The sequence below is a fragment of the Mesocricetus auratus genome, unplaced genomic scaffold, assembly GCF_017639785.1.
Source record: "Mesocricetus auratus isolate SY011 unplaced genomic scaffold, BCM_Maur_2.0 Super-Scaffold_100028, whole genome shotgun sequence".
Classification (NCBI taxonomy): Eukaryota; Metazoa; Chordata; class Mammalia; order Rodentia; family Cricetidae; genus Mesocricetus; species Mesocricetus auratus.
Window position 1 is genome coordinate 23,893,619 of NW_024429209.1, and position 21,607 is coordinate 23,915,225.

A 21,607-nucleotide genomic window follows, 5' to 3' on the forward strand; every position below is an offset into this window, starting at 1 on the left:
CCCGGGACAGTAACCGCACGGGCTTCCTAGGTGAGGGTGCAGCTTAGTCAGTCCAGTGTCTAGTTAACCTTGAACCCTCGGGAGGAGTGCTCGCTGGTTGACCTGCTTGTTTTTTTGGGGGGGGGCGCCCTTTGCGAGGCTGCAGCTGTACCCCGCACCTAAGCAGATCGCCACCGGCGCCCTCCACGGCCTCGGTTCCACGCTTGAGTACGAACCCCGAAGCAGGTGGAATCCACTACGCAGCAAGGCCTGAGCCCTATCTTCCTAGACGTCACGCCGCTGCGTTTCCTCTCCCGCAACTGCCAGTGGCGCGGGCAAGCAGCAAGAAATCTCCGCAGGTACAGCACCGGGTAGGTCGAGCCCCTGCCCCGCCCCAGGTCCCGCCCTCGCGTTGGGCCCCGCCTTGGCGCGCTCCTGCCACTGTCACCTCCTGCCCGGCCCCGCCCGAACCGCGCTGCCATTGGCGGTGGTGGCGAAGCCACTACCCTCACCCCTGCGGGGGAGGCTCGGGCGATGAATGAAGCATGAGTGGGCTGCGCGCGAAGGCCAGAGCGCAGGGCGCAGCGCGGCAGCCGGGTTCGCGGGAAGGTGAGTGCTCTGGGACCTGGGCAGCGTTGGGGATCGGACCAGGATGGGGACAGGGTCGGGCGCCACCGCGGGATCGCCTCTCAGATGTGCCAGACCCCGACCTGCTGACGTCAGGAGCGCGGCAGGTGTTAGCGGAGGCTGGACTGAAGCGGGGCGGCGCGGGGTGCGATGTCTGGCGGGAAGCAGGCCCTGGCACCGGCGAGACACCCTGGGTTCCCTCTGTGGGGGACAGGGCGGGATGGAGGGAGCCGGATGCAGAATCCACTCCTTGCTGCCAGCTGCCCGCGAGGGAGCTGCGAGTCTGCGGAAAAGGAGGAGGCGGGAGGCAGAGCCGCTGCGCCAGAGCCGGAGGGAAGATGGGAGAGGGCTGGGGCACAGGACTGCATGCGGGGAGCCGCTAGGGCTGCCGGCCTGGGTAAGGGGGCGCAGGCTTACGCGGACGCAAGCCCCTGCTGGTCTGGTCAGGAACAGATCCACCTGCGGCGGCAGCGGCTGTTGCTAAGTCAGAGGAAACCGTAAAGCACAAAAGTTGCTCACGGGCAGCAGGCTTTGTCCCTCCGAGAAGCGCGGATGTCCGGGTCCCTGAGTCCCGGCACCTTCACGATGCTCGCGGGCGCCCCCGGGCTCAGGTGAATGAACGTCAAAGAGGATTCTGGCGGCTTTGGTTGCCCGCTTGGCATGCTTGGCTCCAAACCGGGGAACCCGAGGCAGGGTACCTCCTTCTTCACAGGGACAGGTCAGCATCCGCAGGTGTACGGAAGTGTGAGACAGAGACACAAGTCGTACCCTGCAGCTTGCTGGACCCTCAGGCTCAGTGGTCTGAGTTTAGCGTGATGAGGCTTGCTGGCTTCCCCCAGACATGGCCATGGGGTATTTCTGTCCTGAGGCGTTGAAACCACTGCGGTTTATTCGTAATGAAACCACCTCTCCATCCCTATTTCAGGGTAGTGGCTTTTTTTTTTTTCTAGTTTAGTAAAGCAAGACAGCTGTCTAGTCAACTGCTGTTAGGCAGCCTGGGGCAGGTGGACGACAGGGGACAGAGCACCTGGGATTTAAGCAGAATTATTTATAAATCTTAGCTTGTGGTAATGGGGACAGCAGGAGCTGTTGGTTGAGCCTGGCGTTTACTGCCTGGAGGCTTTGGACATGAGCAGCCCCAAGCAGTGTTTTAAATTTCCCTGGCATAAGAGTAGCAGCAGGCTGAGGCACCAGGATGTTTGGAGTGCCTATCAGTTACCAGGGGAAGCCAGGACTGTCTCACTGACCAAAGGAGAACAGGCACCCTTCGGCGTGTCCGTGTGCAGCAAAGAGTGCAAGACCATGCGTAAGACCAAGGGTCTCTTGGTTGGGTCCGCCTTGCTTTGCCTGTCTGCTAGGGAAGGCCAACAGGTACTGCCTGGAAAATTCTTCCCTAGGTGATCTAATTGTGGCTCATTGGGTGTGGTCCCTGGAGCAGGTGCTGGACAAGTCCCAACCAGAACCTTTCCCAGTACTGTAGAGGGACCAGGCAGGCAAGAAAAAGACTTGTGACTGGGCAAAGAGAGGGGCAGGACAGGCTTGTGAACCAGTCCAGCAGGGGAGCAACTGAGGACCAGACCGGGAACCGCCCTGCACAGCCCCTGGTATATGAGGAGCTCTCTGCAGCAGTTTGCACTCTGTGACTGCCTTGCTTCCAGACACCCAGGTTTTTCTCAATTCGCTGATACTGGCGTCGTAACTGTGAGTTTTCTGTTACAGAAGTCGTCTGACTTAACCTGTTTCCCACGCGGGTGCTGCTGCACTGTATGAATTCTTATCATTGCCATCTCCTAAACTGGAACAGGTTGAGTCCCTGAATTCCTTCCCCCCTTCCCCCGCAGTGGGTCCATTTCAGGGTGAAGCATTTGAGACACGGAAGGGCCAGTGCTAACTCTGATGCTCTTTGACAGGCAGGAGGGGACCCCCCCCCTTGCTTCTCCTGGAGGTACATTCAATGCCTTGTGAAGTACAGAGACCAAGTACTTCCTTCCTGATCCCCATGACCCCTGGGAGAGATCAGGAGTTCATTCTCAGAACCTCACCACCAACCTTGTTCTGGGATTCGGGTGAAAGTCTGACCTTGGTGTTGTCTTGAACGTGAGGGACAGGGAGGTGCAACCGTAGTTCTCAGTCACTGTGAGTAATTTCACAGGCCCTTAGGGATTGTGTTCCCATGTGCCAGGTGGCCAGGGTTCTGCATGACCGGTGGAGCCTGGAAGCCATGCTGGTGGGGAGCACAGGAAATGGCTCAGCACGTTGGACCCGGGTTGTAGCCTCTTGTGGGCCACTGCAGAGGCAGCAGCTGGGCCAGGGTGATCTGGGGGGGGGTCTTCCTCTCCTCTGCTTCCGTTGATTAGCCCCAAACTTGCTGCTCTCACATGGAGGGTCTCTGGTTCTCCCCAACACCCCTTCTTTTCCTGTGGACAGGTAGCACGACCTCGTTCTTGATAGCATTGCAAAGAATTAGAATCGCCTGAGTGTCCTGCCTCACGCCTTTAATCCCAGCACTCTGGTGGCAGAGGCAGCCAGAACTCTGTGAGTTTCAAGACCAGCCTGGTCTACGTAGTGAGTTCTAGGACAGCCAGAGCTACAGAGTGAGACCCTGTCTTGAAAAATGCAAAAGCAAACAAAAAATAATGAAAATCCTGGACCACGTCTGTAGATGAGAGTGGTGCTTTCTCAAGCCACATGCCTTTTATAACACTACTCGCAGGCGGGCGGCGGCGGTGGCGGTGGCGGTGAATGACTTTAGTCCCAGCATTTGGGAGGCAGAAGCAGGTGGATCTCTGAGTTTGAGGTCAGCCTGGTCTACAAAGTGATTTCCAGGACAGCTATGGCTACACACAGAAACCCTGCTTTAAAAGAAAACAAAAACTACTCACGTGTGGATCAGAAACTGGGGGCCATGTGTAGGGTGAGGCTTGCTGCCATTGTCTGGGCTTCCCTTGTCACCAAATATCCAAAACGATGGGAGCTAAGGGACCTCCAACATGCTCTTTCTCCTTCCCCACCCAAGTTCTATGCAAGTACTCCTTTCTTATGCCTGTCTTTGCCTTGCCACTTTTAAACCTGCAAGCCTGAGGCACTGCTCCCCCCCCAGACCCAAGTCACAGAGAACACTTAGGATTGCCTTAGAATGGTCCTTCCCACCCCACCCATATATACTTGGGACCCTTGGACTTTGTACTTGGGATCCTTGATTAGCAAAGCTTCCTTTCCTCTCTGTAGCCCGGTGCCTGGCAGAGCCCTCTGCGTTGCTCTGGGATCCCCAGATACAGATGGAAAACCTACCTAGTTTGAGACAGCAGACCTTCCGTGTGGGACACGTCATTCTGGTGCCAGCCCTGGTGTCTCGTACTCATGTTCCCTGTCGATTAGTCCCTGGCAGCTTCTGTGCCAAGCAGCTGGTTTCCTGAACTTTCACCTGCATCTGGCTACCAGGTGTGCAAACTTTGGTGGCCCACATCCTGTCCCCATTGCCTGAGCCTCATCCTGAAGAAGTGAACACACACCCCACTCGTGTGTAAGAGGAGATACCTAGGAGAAATTAGGAGGTAGAGAAGAGTCCCAAGGTCACAGGGGTGGCAGGTGACCAGGGTGTGGTTTCAGCAGGAATGCCCAAGATTAAGGTGGGCTTGGTTTGGCAGTGGCCCCAGAGTAGTTTGGTGCAGTGAACAGAGAATTGCCTTTGTCTACTTCTCTTTCTGGCTGGACCTGAGGGGTGTTGGGGTTTAGGGGAGAGGAAGAAAGAGAGGAGAGGGGAGGAGAGGGGAGGAGAGGGGAGGAGAGGGGAGGGGAGGAGAAGGGAGGGGAGGAGAAGGGAGGGGAGGAGAGAAAACAGAAGGGAAGAGAGATGAATCTGTTTTGCTGGTTGCCAAGATCTGAGGAGGGTCTAGAATTTGGGCCTCAAAGTGTCCCCAAACAGGAACAAAATATTGCTTGACATACTAGCTTTAGGACTTTAAGACGTCCTAGGAACAACCGTCAGAGACCCAGGTAGCAGAGACCTGGGTTCAAGAGCGATTCTGAAATCCTTTCTTCCAAACTGCAGTGTGAGCTGAGCATTGGGGGACTGCTCCAGTTGGGAGTTTAGAAAATGGATGAATGGAGGAAATTAGCAAGTCAGAGGAGCATGCAGCCATGCAAGCCGGGTCTTTTCCCACAGGTTAGGCTGTGGCAGGCTGCCTCTGACCACTGAACACTCAGAGAGAAGCTGAGGAGGAGGCCACAGCTGGATTCTTCCAGAGCTGAAGGACATCATCAGCTAGATGCTGCACTTGCAGCCCTGAAGACAGTGTTGGGGGGAACTTGCTAGGGAATCTCGGTCACCTGTGACCTCCTAAAATAGCCCCCATGTATTACCCACGCCAGCGCACACGCCTGCCCTCCCCACGGTGCTCAGGTGTGGAGTAGCCAGCTGACAACAGAGGCCCCAGGGCTTCATCAATCCTGGGCTAATCAGCTTGGCCTAATCCCACAGGGCTAGGCTGCTGGGTGGAGCCAGCGTGGCAGGCTAAGACAGAACAGGCAAGGTTGGCTCACTAGAGACTGGGCTGTGTGAAAGATCCACATCCCTGCGTCTCCCCACCTGAGCAGCGGCGGTTCAGGGGAGCCTTCTCAGGCTGAGAAAACTTCTCCAAGCCTGGTTCCTGGCCTCAACTACTTTTCATCCCCGGTACATAGCTGCTAGGAGTGGAAGCAGACGCAGGGACCAGGGCCGGCACACGGGCAGGCTCTACTCCAGCATTCCCTCCCGCCACCAGCTATTTAGTGGCGACGATGGGGCCAGTCACACGTCTGGAGTCCCAGTGTGAGAAAGGTCTCTGTCTTAGGATAGCTATCAGGAGTACAGGGAGGGGACCCTTCTGAGGGGAGCAGTGGACCTGCCTCCCATATAAATTGAAGTCAGTGGGAGATGTATCCAGGATGCCCAGGGAGCCCACGTTTGGTCATGGAAGCGAGAGTGTCGGATATTCTGTAGAAGGCTCTTCCCTTACAACAACGGGTGAGCAAGTCCTAGCTCCACGTGTTTGGCCCCATAGGAGCCTGGATTCTGCTGAGCTGCAGCTACACATGGCTTGCAAGGAAGTCTTAAGGACTGCTCATGCGTAGTGGCTGTGGGATCCTTATAATGGGGACTGTATCCTGGGGGTGTGCCCATGAGCCCTGGTTCTTAGCAGAGCAGCATCAGTGCCAACGGGATGCAATGACCTTGCACGAGGCAGGGCTCCCCAGAGAAGGACAGTGAGAAATGTAAGGGGATTTATTGTTAGGAACCGGCTCATGCGATTACAAAGGTGGACGTGCAGCAAGATCTCGAGGACAGTAAGCTGGGGTGCCAGCCTCCCTCGGACTCAACCCTTAACAGGCACAGCCAGGTCCTCCAGAGGGTGGTGCCTGTTGACTCCACGGCGTCTCCTCCAGAAGTCACTCTCTGGCATGCCCACAGTGACACATGACAAATGCTGGGCACCTGTAGTCTAACCAGGGTGGCACTGGGTCTGCTCCAACCATCCCCTAACCTAGCAGATCCTAGGAAAGAGACTTGAAAGCTGGTGACGGGGACGTGTCACAGCAGCACTGTCCTCCTGACCTAAGAACGGCAGCTCCGGGTGTGGGCACGGAGGCCCAAAGGCTGACATGCATGCAGTGAGACCCTCTTCCCTTATTGGTGGTGATGGCGGGGTGTACGCTTGTGTTATTGTTCACGTGTGTGCAGGTGCGCACGGCGTACATGTATGTGAAGGGCAGAGGACAACCTCGGATATTGCAAGCACCATCTACCTTGCTTTTGGAGGCAGGGTGCCTCTCTGACTTGGAAGGTAGACTAAGCTGGCCAGTGAGCCCCAGGAATATGCTTGTCTCCACCCCTTCGGTGCTGGGATTGTAAGTGTGTGCAACGTGAAATTCAGCTTCAAAGGGACCGTGCGTTCCGGGGACTGGAACTTGGGTGCTCGTGCTTGCAAGACAAACACTTTACCAGCTGAGTGTGGCCCATTCCTAAGCATTTGTTTTTATTTATGTGGCTGTGTGTGTATTTGCCTTCTGTGTACAGGTGCCCACAGGGGCCAGAAAAGGGCATTGGACCTTCTGGAACTGAAGTTATAGATGGTTTCAAGACACCTATGGGTGTTGGGAACGGAACTTCAGTCCTCTAGGAGAGCAGGGAGTGCTCATAACCACCGAGCCATCTTTACCACCTCACAGCTCTGTCTTTCTCGAATAAGATTCTGTAGCTTAGGTGGGCCTTGAACTTGCGACCCTTCCATCTTGACCCCACTCCCATATGCTGGCATTACTGGTACGTGCCACGTGTCTAATCAACTTTGCCACCCTAGAGTGGGACGGTGGCAAACGTCAGAAAGCCACTTGGCTAATATTTAAAGTAGGATTTCAGTTTGCTCCTTTCAGTGCAGAATGCAGATAAGTCTAATTTTAGATTGTGCTTCAAATATTTGTCAGTGTTCTTTGCTCAGGTGAAACCATGGCGATGTTGGTGCTACGTGACACCTACGCCTAGAATGCTTCTGTGGTGGCTTTCATTTTCAGGGAAGAAATGCCTCTGTTTCCCGCTGTCCTCTACTGACCACAAAAAGCTGCCATCTGAGTTCCATTCTACCTATGTATACCGATCTGCCTGTCACCCGTGTAATCAGTCCCCAGTGGCTCTCCAGGGATAGGGTGGCGGGAACACAGTGGGCACGAGGCCAGCCTGGATTAAAGGCAAAACCAAACAGCACTCTGGCGACCTTGAGTTTGGCAACCTCCGAGTCTTTTCCTTCTGGCTCTGTGCCCTGAGTCTGCTTTCTGTTTCAACCCCAGGTTCCAAGTCTGGCGTGCAGTATGGCCGTTGTCACCTTCTACCTGGCCCTACCCACCCTGCTCCTCTCTGTCCCTCCTCTTGTCCTGTCCCACTGCGGTTTGAGAAAGTAGAATAAGGGAATTGACTCAGGAAGTAAAGAGCTTGCTGCCCAAATGTGAGGACCTGAGTCAGATCCCCCACTGCGTACGGAAAAAGGACAGGCATGGCGACACTCACCGGTGATTTCAGACCAAGGGAAGCCAGATCAGTGAGCTCTGGGTGTCATAAGACACCCTGTTGTAAAAGATAAGGTGATAAGCTGGGGAGAGAGCTTAGCCTGTGGAGACACTTGCTACCATGTCTGATGACCTAAATTCAATCTCTAGGACTTACATAGAGGAAGAAGAGGACAGACTCCAGCAAGTTGTCCTGTGACTGTCAGATGCAATCTGTGTGTGAACACTATAATTTTAAAAGTAGAAATTAATTGGGGAAGACACCCAATGTCGACCTCTGGTCTCTACATTGCACATATGTGCGTGTATACACACGTATATACAAGTTACTGTGACGTTTACATGGGCCCTGGCTACACTGGCTGCCCAGAGAAGATTTGAGTCTTCTTCTGGCAGCATGAGAACTGTCCCTGCCTCGGGTACTATCCTCTGGCACTGTCTTCCCCAGGCAGGAATACGAGCTTGTAGAGAAATAGTGGCACAGTCACTGCCACCAATTATACCAGGAATGTGTATGCAAGCATCTCTACTGTTCATAGTCTCAAAATACAACTACCGATGCCAACTTGTGACAGTCAGTCTGGGACCAGTGTGGGGGGGGGTGTTGTGTGTGTGGTGGGTCACAGTGTCCTCCGGAAGATGTCTCTGTCGTACTATGTGGACTCTGGAACCAGCAGCCATGTGGTTCAGGTCTGAATTACCGCTGGCTGACCGTCAGGCACTTCTGCTCCTACAGTAGAGGACAGCTCAGGCAGGCAAGGCAAAGCCAAGAAGGGATGGAGTGCAGGCCAGGCCACACGGGGGGCTTATAGGCCTATCCATGTCTCAGCTCTGCTAACTGCTTGGTGACTTCTAGCTTGTATCTCTTTTCTTCAGTGTTTTCGAGTGTGGCCACACCCTCAAAGTCTGCTGGACCAGGCCAGGTGTGGCTCACCGGCAGCAGGGCTGTGGTCAGGAGCAAGATGTGAGGGGCTGGCCAGGAGCTACTCCGGGTCGGAGAAACCTTATTCCAGTGATGGACTGTGTGGGAGCCAAGTGCTCGTGTAGGAACTTCAGCCGATTAGGGGACGGGTAAAGGTTTGCTAACGAGGAGGAATTCTATTCACAGAATAGACCCAGTGACAAGAGGCTCTCTCATCTCGTCAAGCCAGCTCTGAAGCCATCTGACCTGCCACGCTGCAAAGCCCTCGGCACAAGGCCGGAGATGCCCCAGCACGCGATGGGGGACAAGCATTTCCTTCCCCTCCCGAAACACGTCTTCACCAGCGCGTCCCCGGCAGCCACAGACAGCGGGTGTGGTGGGTGTGACACCCCACTCAGCAGCAGAGCGTCCCCAGCCTCCCTGCGCTCGGCCCACAGCCCCCTGGGCTCCTCCAGCCAACCCCTGTTCGAGCCCCAGGTTGAGAAGCAGCGGAGCAGCCAGACAGCCCGCGGCGGCGAGGTGCAGTACGTGTCTGCGGGGCCCAAGAACGCACTGTGCGGTTGGCGAGCCTTCACCCCCAAGTGCCTGCAGGTCTTCAACACCCCCAAGGGCTTCCTCTTCTTCCTGTGCGCAGCCTCCTTCCTTCAGGGCATGATAGTGAACGGCTTTATCAATACCGTCATCACCTCCATCGAGCAGCGCTTCGACCTGCACAGCTACCAGAGCGGGCTCATCGCCAGCTCCTACGACATTGCCGCCTGCCTCTGCCTCACCTTCGTCAGCTACTTTGGGGGCAACGGGCACAAGCCACGCTGGCTGGGCTGGGGCGTGCTGGTCCTGGGAATCGGCTCCCTGGTGTTCGCAATGCCCCATTTCACCGCCGGCCACTATGAGGTGGACATGGACCAGGGGGTGGGGGCGGGGGCGTGTCAGGCCAACGGGAGTCACGTGGAGTGTACGGACTCGGGCCTGTCCAGCTACAGGCTGGTCTTCATGCTGGGCCAGCTGCTGCATGGCGTGGGCGCCACACCCCTCTACACACTGGGTGTCACTTACCTGGATGAGAATGTCAAGTCAAGCTACTCACCCATCTACATCGGTGAGTGGGGCTTGCCAAGGAGTCAGGAGGGGTAGGCGACACTGGTGGAATGAAGTTGAAACCTTCTGGGAGTCTGGCTGGGGCGGGGGAGATCTTATGTCCTTCCCTTAGCCACACGACCCAGGTGCCTCTAACCTGAAGTGACATAGCCATCGGGGAGGGGGTTCTCCAAAGGCAGGAAGAGTGGGTGCTAACGTCGGGTAGGGCCTGCTCAGGGAGCTCCAAGTCCCCAGGCAGGGCCTTGGGGGTGGAGGCAGCTGGCGCTGAGCCTGTGTGTGGTTTGGAAGGAGCCTGTGAGAAGAGGTTAAGTGGAAAGGAATGGAGCCTGGCCCCCTGTGTGCTCTGTGCCCGGCCTCACTAGGTGGGAAGCAAGTGGAGAAGATTCGGGAACGCTGAAGCAGAGCCAGGAAGCAGCTCCTAGGTTCTGTCAATCGTGGCCTCCGGCCTTCAAGGCAACTGCGTGCCCGTGCCGTGCCGCTAAGCTGGCTGTCCACCAGGTGGCCTCGGATAGGGGCGGTGGTAGCGGGGGGGGCAGCTCAGGGCTTACAGCAGGCTCCGCTCTCTCCCCCCAGTGGCCTCCGTCTCCTGCTTTGCCCACGTTCCTTCCGCATGGACACTGCCCTCACCATGCAAAAGCAGTGAGTGAGAACGATGTCCGAAGCCCACTTTCAGGGCACGTTTTAAAGGTTGATGCCTGCGTGGCATTCCTGGTCGCCGGCCACACAGATGCACTCTGACCGGAAAGGGGTCCACAATGGGGCCTGTAGACACAGGGACGTGGTGGGGGCGCCTCTTAGGAGGGCCCCACCGGGTGGCCCGTGACGGCTGCGTGCTCTGTTTGCCTTTCAGCCATCTTTTACACGGCAGCCATCCTTGGACCCGCGGCAGGCTACCTGATTGGGGGAGCCATGCTGAATATTTACACAGAAGTGAGCCAACGGTGAGTAACCGGGCCTATCCGCCTGCCCTCCTTGGCGCCTGTGGGCCCCAAAGGATAGGTCTGATAAATACAACTTGAGGTTGGAGCAGGGGAAAATCTGGGCTACAGGGGCTGGGGGTATGAAGAGAGACTCGGGGTCTTTGGGTGGCTTCAAGGACATAACCAGGGAAAGGTGGGAGACGGGGGTGGGGGGTGGGGGTGGGGAATGGGCTCAAGGTCGCACGATTCTGAAACCCTGGCCATGCGTCTTCAGGCTCTTTAAGTGACAGGCCGTGCATCTGTATCTTTAGTACCTAATTCCCGTAAATGCAAATGGGAGAGTGAGGAGTGAGAGGGATGGAGGGAGAGGGATGGAGGGAGACAGAGCTCGGGGCCTGGGGCTGGCCCTGGCTGACTACTGCCCAGCAAGGCTGTGCAGGTGGCCTGGTCCTGTGTCCTACCACGGAAGGGCAGCTCTTGTTGAGTTTTCCTGGTGGCTGTGCTGGGTTTCCGGCACCACTCCACCTTGGGACTCTCTCTGCAGATGGCGCCAGCGAGGTTTCTAGTGCTCTGCCCTCTCCCAATGCCGCCTCTAGCCCTGGGTTGATACTATGGGGTCAAGGGTGCGTGGTCTATGCAGAGCCTGAGGTAGGTCAAGGCTCGTGTCCCCCAGATCTGGATGTGCTGTGCCCTTTGGGGTCTGGGTTCTGTGTCACTCTGCACATGGGGGTGGGAGCATGATCCAGGTCTCGGGGCAGCTTCCTTATTGGACCAGAGCAGAGGGTTTGCACTGCTGTCCTGGCCTTGCTGCCTAGAGTCCTTCCCCCATCCTTCTCCTGTCCCTTGTCCTGCCCATCCCTCCATCCCCTACCCCCCCACCCCTGCCCCCTTTTCTTCCAAAGTATGAAATCCCATTGGCCAGTTGCTCCCTTCCCATGGCTTTCCCCCGTTCGGTTTGAGAGCCCTCCTCTCTCCTCCTATGCAGATGGCAGTCGGAACCCTAATGGTTCCCGGGTGGGTAGCTCTGTGAACTCCAGCTGAGCCCTTGTCCTCTGAGCTCTGTGGCCCTGAGGATGCCAGCTGGTGTGGGGAGGGACACCAGCTGTTACTTGAAGCTCCTGTCCCCAGTGGGCCTTGCCCCCAGGGTCTCAGTCTGAGACCCAGATGCAGCTTCCCTGGGTCTAGCAGGCAGGGCCTGAGTGAGGAGCCGCTACTCCCCTCCCAGGGGATAGCCGTATCAGAGGGCTTCTCCAGTCTGAGGGAGAGGCTGTAGTCCCATGGGCCCCTGTTGCCCTCTGCACAGAGATCCTAGGGAGAGTGAGCAGGCTACCCCCATGCATGTACTGGAAAGGACATGTGCGTCTGGTCAGTAATCCAAGGGCCACGGCTTCTCCCAATAGGACGGATCTGACGACTGACAGCCCACTGTGGGTCGGCGCCTGGTGGATTGGCTTCGTGGGAGCCGGGATCATCGCGTTCCTCATCGCCATTCCCATCCTTGGCTATCCCCGGCAGCTACCGGGTGAGTTCCCTGCCCTGGTCCAGAGGTCCCATGCAGAAGGCAGGATAGAGTCTTTCCTGTCCTTTCCCCCTACTTCCTGTATTTCAGCTAATGAGGAGTGCAATCGTTGGTCTCTGTGGAGAGGAAGGCTGAGCAAGCCAACCTGCTGTCCCCACCTGTGTCTCCACCAGAAATGACCCCTCCACCCTCTTCCATTCTTCCAGGCCCACGTGGCCCTCTGCTCTCCCAGCTACAATCCCGTCACATAACAGCCTTACCTTTTCTGGCCCAGACCTTAGACTGCAATACTGCCCGCGTGTCAGCATGCCGTGTCCCCAGGTCCTGAGGGGTGGAGGGGTCGGGGTGCAGGGGCAGCCTCCATGGAGTATGTGATGTCCTCTTGGAGCTTCAGCTGTCTACTGACTCTACCCCTGCAGGCTCCCAGCGCTACGTCGTGATGAGAGCAACTGAAACACAGCAGCTAAAAGACCACAGCCACAGAACAGTGAGCAATCCGGCTTTCGGCAAGACTGTCAGAGACCTGCCCCTGTAAGGAACACGCGTGCATGTGTGTGTGTGCGTGTGCATGTGTGTGTGAGTGTGTGCTGTGCCGTGGGTCCGACGCCACCCACAGCCTCTGAATCCCCCTTCTTGGCCCACCAAGCACCCTGAGGCAGGTGCAGCAAGCTCCTGGATGAAGGCACAGGTCCTGGTTGAGGGCAGAATCACTGTGGGAAGCCCCACAGAGCAAATGTCTTTCCTGCAGGCCCTGGGGCCCTCCCCCCAGAAGGCCCCTCAGGCAGTGTAGACCACTCTTGTCTTTTCACTGGGCATCACCAATGCATTTGCTATCCGAAACTCCAAGGAGGTGCAATTCTGTACCACCTAGGACGGAGAACCACAGGAGCAGAGGCCTCTTCCAACTCTTGCCTCCCTCATTGGCCGTTCATCTTCCCCTGGGGTGGCCTTTTTTCTGTGCGCTACACCTTGGCTCCCTTTTCTTCACTTCCTGCATCCCCTTTTCTGTCTGTCTGTCCTGGCTCTGCTGTCTTTACGCATCAAGGTACAGTCTCTGAGCTACTGGGGTCTTAGAGGACAATGTGGATTCTAGGAGTTCCTGGTATCTACCTACTGTCTGCTCCTTGCAAAATTGAGGTTCCCATAGACCTAGGGAATGTGGCCTTTGGGACGCATTGCAACTCCTTCTTACGTCCTGATTTTATGAATGGTGGCATCTAACGGACCACTTGGGAGTGGAGGGTTGTTGTGGGTGGGGCTGAGTTCCACAGCCTGTCCTTAACACAGGGAGGGCAAGGGGAGCCCCCGCCCCCAGAGAGCCCAGAGGAACAAAGTGAGGCTGGTCTCACAGGCTTTGTATCTCATAATTGCCCACCTAGGAGAGCCAGGCGCCGCTGCCTAACTAAGAGGGCTGAGCTCCAGGCATGGCTGAGCTGGCTGAGGGCCTGCTAACCATGGTCTAGTAGTTGGTTTTAAAGTTGGTCTCTCCTCACCCCAACAGCAGAGCTGTCTGGTGTCAAGCCCTCTGGTGCAGCAGCATAGCATGCCTAACCCAGCTGGGGAACCTGGGCCTCTTACCAATCACTCTGCACTAAGAGACAGAGGTGCATGACCAGGGTTGGTGTCTAAAGCCAGTTGCTGGAACAAACACGCACAGTATGCCTCCTTTACGGTCAGGGCAGTCGTGGCCAGTTCTCGGGAAGACTCAAAAGTCTCAGCCAACCACCCTGCAGTGGGATTAGATGCCCTGTGTAACACGTTCCGCATGGCAGAGCCGCCCTTATCCTCAGCAACCGACAGCCTGAAGCTAAGCAGGCCTAGGCAATAGCTTAGGAATGGATCAGCCTGTCTGTGCATGGCTATATCCCACACCAGCTACACCCCAGCTGCGGAGGGGGGTGCTGTGAGGGGTCAGCACCCTGAGCCTGTAGGGTCCCTGTCGGGGCTGGGTTCCTCCACGCCTGCCTTCTTTCTTTCTTTCTTTCTTTCTTTCTTTCTTTCTTTCTTTCATCAAAGCACAGAGCTGAGCGATTGGCTGGGAAGACTGTTCAGCCCTCAAGTTAACAAGTAAAACGTAAAAGAATCGGGTGTGTTCTGCCTCAGAAGGGATCCCTGTGAGTGTGTCACTGGGGCCTGTCGGACCGCCCAATGTTCTGGGTCCGTGCCTAGGAATCAGGAGGTTCCCTCATGGAGCCTGCTTACGGGCAGCGCTGGGGCTGTGAGCCGGTCCCGGTGTCTATTCAGAGCAAGGTGTACTTTGGGCTCACATCCTCCCCTGGCACAGTGGGAAGCTGTGCGGAGGAGCTCTCTCACTGATGCTCAGGGCCTGTCATCTCTTCGGTCTGGATCTGTCGAAGAGAGCGACTCCCATGGGGGTGGGGGTGGGGGTGGGGTGGGGTGGGGGTGGGGGTGGGGGGCCACTCACACAGGAGGCAGGGAGCGGGCACCAGCTCACCAAGCATTGATGAGCCAAAGGAGCAGAATAGATGCGGCACAGCATACGAGCTGCGGTGTCTGTCCTCTCCCTGAGAACCGATCGCCTTCCCAGGCTTCTGCAGGCAGGCATTGCTACAGAAGACAGTGTAGCTACTGCCCCGTGCATTAGCCAACACTAGCGTAGTTACTGCCCCATGAGCTGGCTTCAAAGGAAGGCCTTGCCCCTGTGCGACCTGTGATGAGATCCTTGCGCTGCAGTCCCTCGCACGATGACCAGCTGTGTCCCCCAGACTCCGTGCCCAGGGGCTTTGCAGTGTTACACGCCAACCAGACTTCTGTGATATCTCATGTTTAACCCCACGGTCAGCACATAGCCCTCACCCCCAGGGAAGCTAAAGCCTGACTGCCAGCCAGCAGGTAGGCAGTGCCTCTAGAATCGCTGCCCGGATGGGTGTGCTATCCTGGCACGGTCTGTGCTGCCGCACCCCGGCTACTCCGCCATGTGGTCCTGGGAAGGCAAGTCAGGCACCTTCTTATTGTGTGACTGATCCCTTTCACATCCCGGGCTCGGGGAGGGAAAGAGCCGGGGGTTGCAGTGTTGGGGCCTTAGATTCTCAGGACTCCAGGACAAAGTCACTGTGGGATTAGCAGCCTGCATCTGACTACGAATCCTGTCATCACCCCTATAGCCACTGTCCCCTAAGTACAGGCCAGGAGGAAGGGAGTTAGTCAAACCCACTAGGGACTCCTTGAAGGCCCCTGTCTCCAAATGCAAACTCCTGCCCCTTTCTCCCCAGAGCTTGTGGTTGGGAACCTGTGCCTCTTTTGATGACTCCTGTGCCATCTAGATCTCTGTACCTTGGTGACCTCTTACCCCTTGGAGATCCCCCCACTCCTTGGTAGTCCCCCTCCTAGGCCTGTCCAGCCCTGAGCTTGGCCGTCACTCTCACCCAGAGCCTCTGCTACTTTGTCACAGTGATCACCGTCTTCTCACCCAGAGCCTCTGCTACTTTGTCACAGTGATCACCGTCTTCTCATCCAGAGTCTCTGCTACTTTGTCACAGTGATCACCGTCTTCTCATCCAGAGTCTCTGCTACTTTGTCACAGTGATCACCGTCTTCTCACCCAGAGCCTCTGCTACTTTGTCACAGTGATCACCGTCTTCTCATGCAGAGTCTCTGCTACTTTGTTACAGTGGCTACCAGAAGTGATTACTGTCTTCATTCACTAGGGGGAGCTCTCTCCTTGTCCCCACACTGGAGATAGTCATAGCAGTGACTAGTGTTTGTAACCGGTTTCAGTAACTTTGAGGGTAGGTGTGCCAAAGCCTCACAGTGGGGGCCATTAATTCACTACCTGCCCGGCCCAGCCTTCCAGCCCCTCCCGGTGTCTCTGGGATAGATGTGGGTACCACTTCGTCGCCTCCACAAAACCAGGGTCCCTTTGTGTGTGAACAGCCTCAGGAATGGCGGGTTCCTTGCACACACAATGTGGCCCATTCTGACGGTCCGACTCTTTCTGGCTTCTGTTCCCCTTTCACCCAGCTCCATCTGGCTCCTCCTAAGAAACCCCACATTTATCCTGCTCTGCCTGGCAGGGGCCACTGAAGCCACACTCATCGCCGGCATGTCCACCTTTGGTCCCAAATTCTTCGAGGCCCAGTTCAGCTTGAGTGCCTCTGAGGCTGCCACGTTGTTTGGTAAGGATTCTGAGCATTGGCGTCCTTGGCAGAGAGAGCTATGCCTCCAGCGCATGTTAGCCCCGGCCTTCAGACTCCCAGTGGACGATGCTCCGAGAGGGAGGGCAGGGTCAGCTCCCACTTACAAGCTGCTTTGCCCACCACACATTGCAGAAACAGGCTGAGCCTGGCTATCCCCACGAGCCATGCAGCTGGTGCCCCTAGAGTCTTGGGGATCTAAGTTCAACTCTGGGGCAGGCTGGCCTTGCAGGGACTGCAAGAGTGGGTACCATTAGAGCCCTGGCTCAGCCAGCACCCATGGGCCCCCTCCCTATGCTGAGGGCAGGACTCGGTCTTACCGATCACACTTTTGGCTGGAGATGCCCCATGCACTGGTCAGCACCGGGCTCAGCCTAGGGTCATTGATACCAGGGTGGATGGAAAGCATCAGCTGTAGACCACCCTGTGGGTCTCATGGTCTGGGTAGTGAGAGGGTGTCATACTGGTGACCCCACTCTCCCCAGACACACCCCCTTACCTGGCCCCAAATGCTCATACCCGGTGGTCCCTCCCTTTCTTAGCACCTTTCTGTGTTGACAACCCCACCCCGTGTATAGCCACGGATGGGCCTTAGTCATCGAGCTCTGGGCCTCCAGGTGGCCTGAGAGATCCCACCCTACTCCCACAGCTATCCCTGAACACCCACGGGGCGCTCATTCTCCCCTTTCCTCAGTGTCCACGGTAACGATGCGACACCACAGGACTGGGGTTTTGGGGGCCTCTCACTGAGTTCCTTCCTCAGGATACCTGGTGGTGCCTGCGGGAGGTGGTGGCACCCTCCTGGGTGGCTTCCTGGTGAACAGGTTCAAGCTCCGTGGCTCTGGGATCATCCGGTTCTGTCTGTTCTGCACCTCGACAAGCCTCCTGGCTTTCTTTGTCTTCCTCACACACTGTCCCAACATGCCCATGGCAGGCGTGACAACCAGCTACGTTGGGAGGTGAGCCTGGTAGAGCGCACCCCCCTCCCCGGCATTCCTGAGGAGGGCTGGCACCGGCGTCGGGGCAGGGCCGGGCAGGGCAGGGCAGGGCGGGGCAAGGTAACAGCAACACAGGGGCGGGGAAGGGTACCAGCGTGCCTGCACACCTGCTGACCCACCGTCTACCACAACCTCTTTCTGCAGCCCCCTCCCTGAAGGCCACTTGGACCTGAAGGCGGCTTGCAACGCCATCTACTGCTGCCAGGCAGAGCACTACAGCCCCGTGTGCGGCTCAGACGGCATCATGTACTACTCGCCCTGCTATGCGGGCTGCCCTGCGGGCGCTGAGACGGACCCGGTTGGCCAGAAGGTGAGCGTGGTCACTGCCCACTGCCCACCACCGTGGCCGGGACCGGGGAAGCCTCCTGCCTTCTTGTATGATCAGCGTTGTTGTTGGGCTCCCCAGATATACCGAGGCTGTAGCTGTGTCCTTGAGAAGGTTTCCTCTGGCTTGGGCAATGCTACCGCAGGGAAGTGCACTTCCACCTGTCAGAGAAAGCCTCTTCTTCTGGCTCTCGTGTTCGTTGTAATTATCTTTACATTCCTCAGCAGCATTCCGGCCCTGACCGCTACCCTACGGTAAGAAGCTCTCACCACATTTTCCCCCCTTCTCTCTTTCAGTACCAGCAGGTGGCGCTCTGCGGATGCTGGTGGGGCCCCCCGGGGGTAGCGTGCAGGCCCGGGAAATGGGCCTCGTTCTGGGTGGCATCGGGGCTGATTGTCTCTGGTCCCCAACGAGGTGTTTGGCACCTGGGGAGGTGGCGATGTGACCAGGACTCTTGCTGGCTTAGGGGTGTGTGTGTGTGTGTGTGTGTGTGTGAGGTTTGCGGCCAGGTTGCCATGGGCTCTGACATTGCCGTTTTGCATTGCAGGTGTGTCTGTGACCAGCAAAGGTCCTTTGCCCTGGGGATCCAGTGGATTGTCGTGAGAACACTAGGTACTGTGGGGGTGAGGAAGCCACGTGCAGCTGTGCGGTGCCTTCACGAATAGGGAACCTAGGGGGTGTCCTGTCACCAAGCTGTGTGTTCCTATGCGGGTACGGGGGTCGTGGCCACACTGAGATGGGCCTTTTCCCTAGATGCCCACTAGAGGGCCCCATTGTCATTTATTTACCCGGTAGGTTTCTTTGCCTCTACACAAAAGGGCCCTCTTGAGAAACCTTGACACTCCTTGCCCAATGCCAACTCTTCAGGAAAAGGAGTTAAGTCCCCTTTGTGCCCCCTGAGAACGATAACGGTCGATATGGCCTTGCAAAGGACTTCCCCCTGTACCCCCTCTTCCTTTCTTCCCCCACCAGGGCATTAAGCGAACTCTCTCCTTTGGCAGGCAGTATTCCGGGGCCCATTGCCTTTGGCTGGGTGATTGACAAGGCCTGCCTGCTGTGGCAGGACCAGTGTGGCCACCAGGGTTCCTGCTACGTGTACCAGAATGAAGCCATGAGCCGCTACATGCTCATTGCAGGGCTCACTTTCAAGGTGAGACCGCCTTCCGGGGGTCTGGCTCCACCGGGGCCACTGCCCACCCTCTCCCTCACCATCCTCCCACTCCGCCCCCCCTACTCGGCCGCACGCAACGGAACAGCCATGGGGTTCCGGGGAAGCCCCGAATCATCCAGGTGACCTCACCTTGAGGTCTTTTCTCAAACCTTCGAAGAGCCCGCGTTGTCTGGGGCAAGGGCTGGCGCATGTCTTCTGGGGGACCCTGTCCAGTCAGTGCCTAAGCCCTCCCACCTTGCCTTGGCTCTGCCTATAACCAAATGGTAGTTTTCAGTCTCTAATTGAAGTTCCGCCCCCCCCCCGCCCACCTGCCCCACGAGGGATTGGCTACGCAGGAAACGGTGTCGGTGTCATCTTTGTTCCAGAAAGAGTAGGGCCCGGGAGGGTGTTACAAAAGCAGCCCCCAGGCTGAGCACAGAGGGGCAGCATCTCCTCCTGTCTCCCCAGGTGTTGGGCTTCATCTTCTTTGTCACTGCCTACTTCCTGTACAAGTCCCCGAAGGCGTCCTCAGATGGCCTGGAGACCTCCCTGCCCAGCCAGTCCTCAGCCTCCGACAACCCCACAGAACAGCCCCAGAGCAACGTCTGACACCGCGGGCCTGAGGTCTCTTCTGGTATTCGTGAACCCCCACCCCTCACAGGGCGGTAACCCTTAAGGACCACGTGGAACCTCGCACTGCATTCTGGGGCCTCGTGCTGCTCCGTACTGTGACTGAGCAGCCTCTGGGACACTAAGGGGGGAAGGAGTGTGTCACATACGAACCAGACACAACCCCCAAACCCTAGAGTCTCCTAGGCACCACTACATTTCACGGAATGCCACCTGGCCCTGACTTCCTGTGTCTACTGAGGAGCCCCGAGCAGGGCAACAGTGCCCCGGGTGGTATAACCCTGTGGAGCCAGCTACTTGACGCTTTGCTTGAATCTGCTCCTGCTGCCTGTGCTTGGAGCCCGGTGGAAGGTCTCTACTGCCAGGCAGGAGCAACTTGAATCGATCGTTATGTCTGGACTTACATTTTGCACTGAACAGTGTTTATGGAATCAGTTTTGTACCTGGTCATGTGACTCGTGTCCGAGCAAACCGTTTTTGGTTAAGAGTGTGTACATAATATATTTTAATATTTAAAGTGGTGATCTTTGTGTAGTGTGTTATTTCTATGGGTCTATGATTTGGCAGGTCAGCCTGCCCGTCTTTGATGTAGGTTTCCATAGCAATAGGCTGTCCCAGGCACTGGCTGGGCCCACAACACTTCCCAGGGAGCCTTCCTACTGCCTTTGTGACCAGAAACAAGACAACAGTGGTGTAGGCTTCTGCACCCTGGCCCCAGACCTCTGGACCTCCCCCACTTCCTGGATGACTCAGGCCACATCTGTGAACCTCGGGGTTGGGTACAGGGTGGCCGGACGCTGCTGTCAGTAAGGTGTGAGGTATGTGACCATACGTGCTCTGTGCAGACACAAGCACATGCAACGTGAAGGTTGCATGATGGTTTGAGTACAGAGTCTCGAGGCATGCGCACACACAAAGGCACCCATGCCCACACGGATAGCCTCCATGCGCAGGCAACCCAAATCCAGAGGAATGAAGGTCGCAGGGCCCCTGTCCCAACTCATGGCCCAGCCCCTCACATCTGCTGAAAAAATACCGACGTGCTATGCTTTGGGTCTCACACGCTTCACTGTGTGTTGAGAGGGGGCAGCTAGAGAGAAGGTCCGTGTGGGCATGTGCGCATGTAGAGGTCAGAGGAGGACCTCCAACGTCACTCCTCAAGCACCATCCGCCTTGTTTCGTGAGATGAGGTCTCTCACTGGCCAGGAGCTCACAAAGTAGACTGGGCTATCTGGTGGAGGGACCTGCCTGCCTCTGTTTCCCCAGCCCCGGGATTGCAAGTGTGTGCTGTCATGTCTGGCTCTTCGCCTGGGTGCTGGGCATTGGCCTCGGGTCCTCTTGCTTTCATGGCAAGCGCTTCACCAACTGAGCTGCCTCCCCAGACGGTGAGCCTCATTTTGAAAGGCTAGCGCCTCCAATCGTGACCAAGGCCACTGCAGCTTCCTTCTTATCACAGCTGGACATGGTGCAGGTCACAGCACCTAAGCCTGTGACCCTTGGGGCTGGAGCTCAGGCTTGCTCAGAAGTCCTGTCTAGAGAAGTGATGGGTACCACACAGTCACACCAACACACAGATAGACAGACAGACAGATACACACACACACACACACACACACACACACACACACACTTGCACTCCAGCTCAACCTGCAACGGCCATCGGGGCTCCCAAGGCTGTCAGTCATTCTAGGAGATTATGAATGAGGACGACAGGGAGCACTCTTTGTGTAGGTAGATGCCCTGGAGAGTCAGCCTGACTTTCCTCCCTGGAACCTGCTGGCTCCCACCAGCTGAGCCGTGAAACGCTGGGGCTTCCGACCACAGCCTTTCCCTCTGAACACGCGGCAGTCCCACCCACGGACTGTATGACCCCAAACAACCTAAACAACCTGCGTGGCTTTTCTGTGCCTTGATTCCCTCCTCTGCAGAAGACTTCAGGTCGCCTGTCTCAGAAAAGCTGGTTGTTGTTCATATCATCTCCAGCAGCATCAGGTTCAGACACCCGTCTGGTACTCACAGTGGGGTCTGAATACAACTTTTTTCCAGACCTCACACCTGAAGACCTCTGCACACCCCACTGAGGAACTGACCAAGTCCACAGCGACTTTTTCTGACTGTGTGCCTGGATGCCTCACTCTGGTTTCTGACTGACTGTGTGTCTGGGTGCCTTGCTCTGTTTTCTGACTGACTGTGTGCCTGGGTGCCTCACTCTAGTTTCTGGCTGACTGTGTGCCTGGGTGCCTTGCT

At 56.8% G+C, this 21,607-nt stretch overlaps 1 protein-coding gene across 2 annotated transcripts; it reads left to right on the forward strand.

The window, feature by feature from the left end:
* The first annotated feature begins 463 nt into the window (after window positions 1–463).
* On the forward strand, window positions 464–19,882 carry Slco4a1 (solute carrier organic anion transporter family member 4A1). 2 transcript variants are annotated; one of them, XM_005074520.4, is made up of 12 exons: window positions 465–588; window positions 8,753–9,665; window positions 10,515–10,605; window positions 11,985–12,106; window positions 12,523–12,634; window positions 16,085–16,239; window positions 17,021–17,216; window positions 17,400–17,565; window positions 17,662–17,834; window positions 18,128–18,192; window positions 18,582–18,730; window positions 19,199–19,882. In XM_005074520.4, exons 2-12 carry the CDS (start codon window positions 8,849–8,851, stop codon window positions 19,337–19,339), a joined length of 2,187 nt encoding a protein of 728 aa, XP_005074577.1. In that variant the 5' UTR covers window positions 465–588; window positions 8,753–8,848; the 3' UTR covers window positions 19,340–19,882. The 2 variants fall into 2 exon arrangements, with proteins under 2 accessions (XP_040588877.1, XP_005074577.1); XM_040732943.1 differs by having other exon boundaries at window positions 464–588; window positions 17,808–18,192.
* The last annotated feature ends 1,725 nt before the right edge of the window (window positions 19,883–21,607 follow it).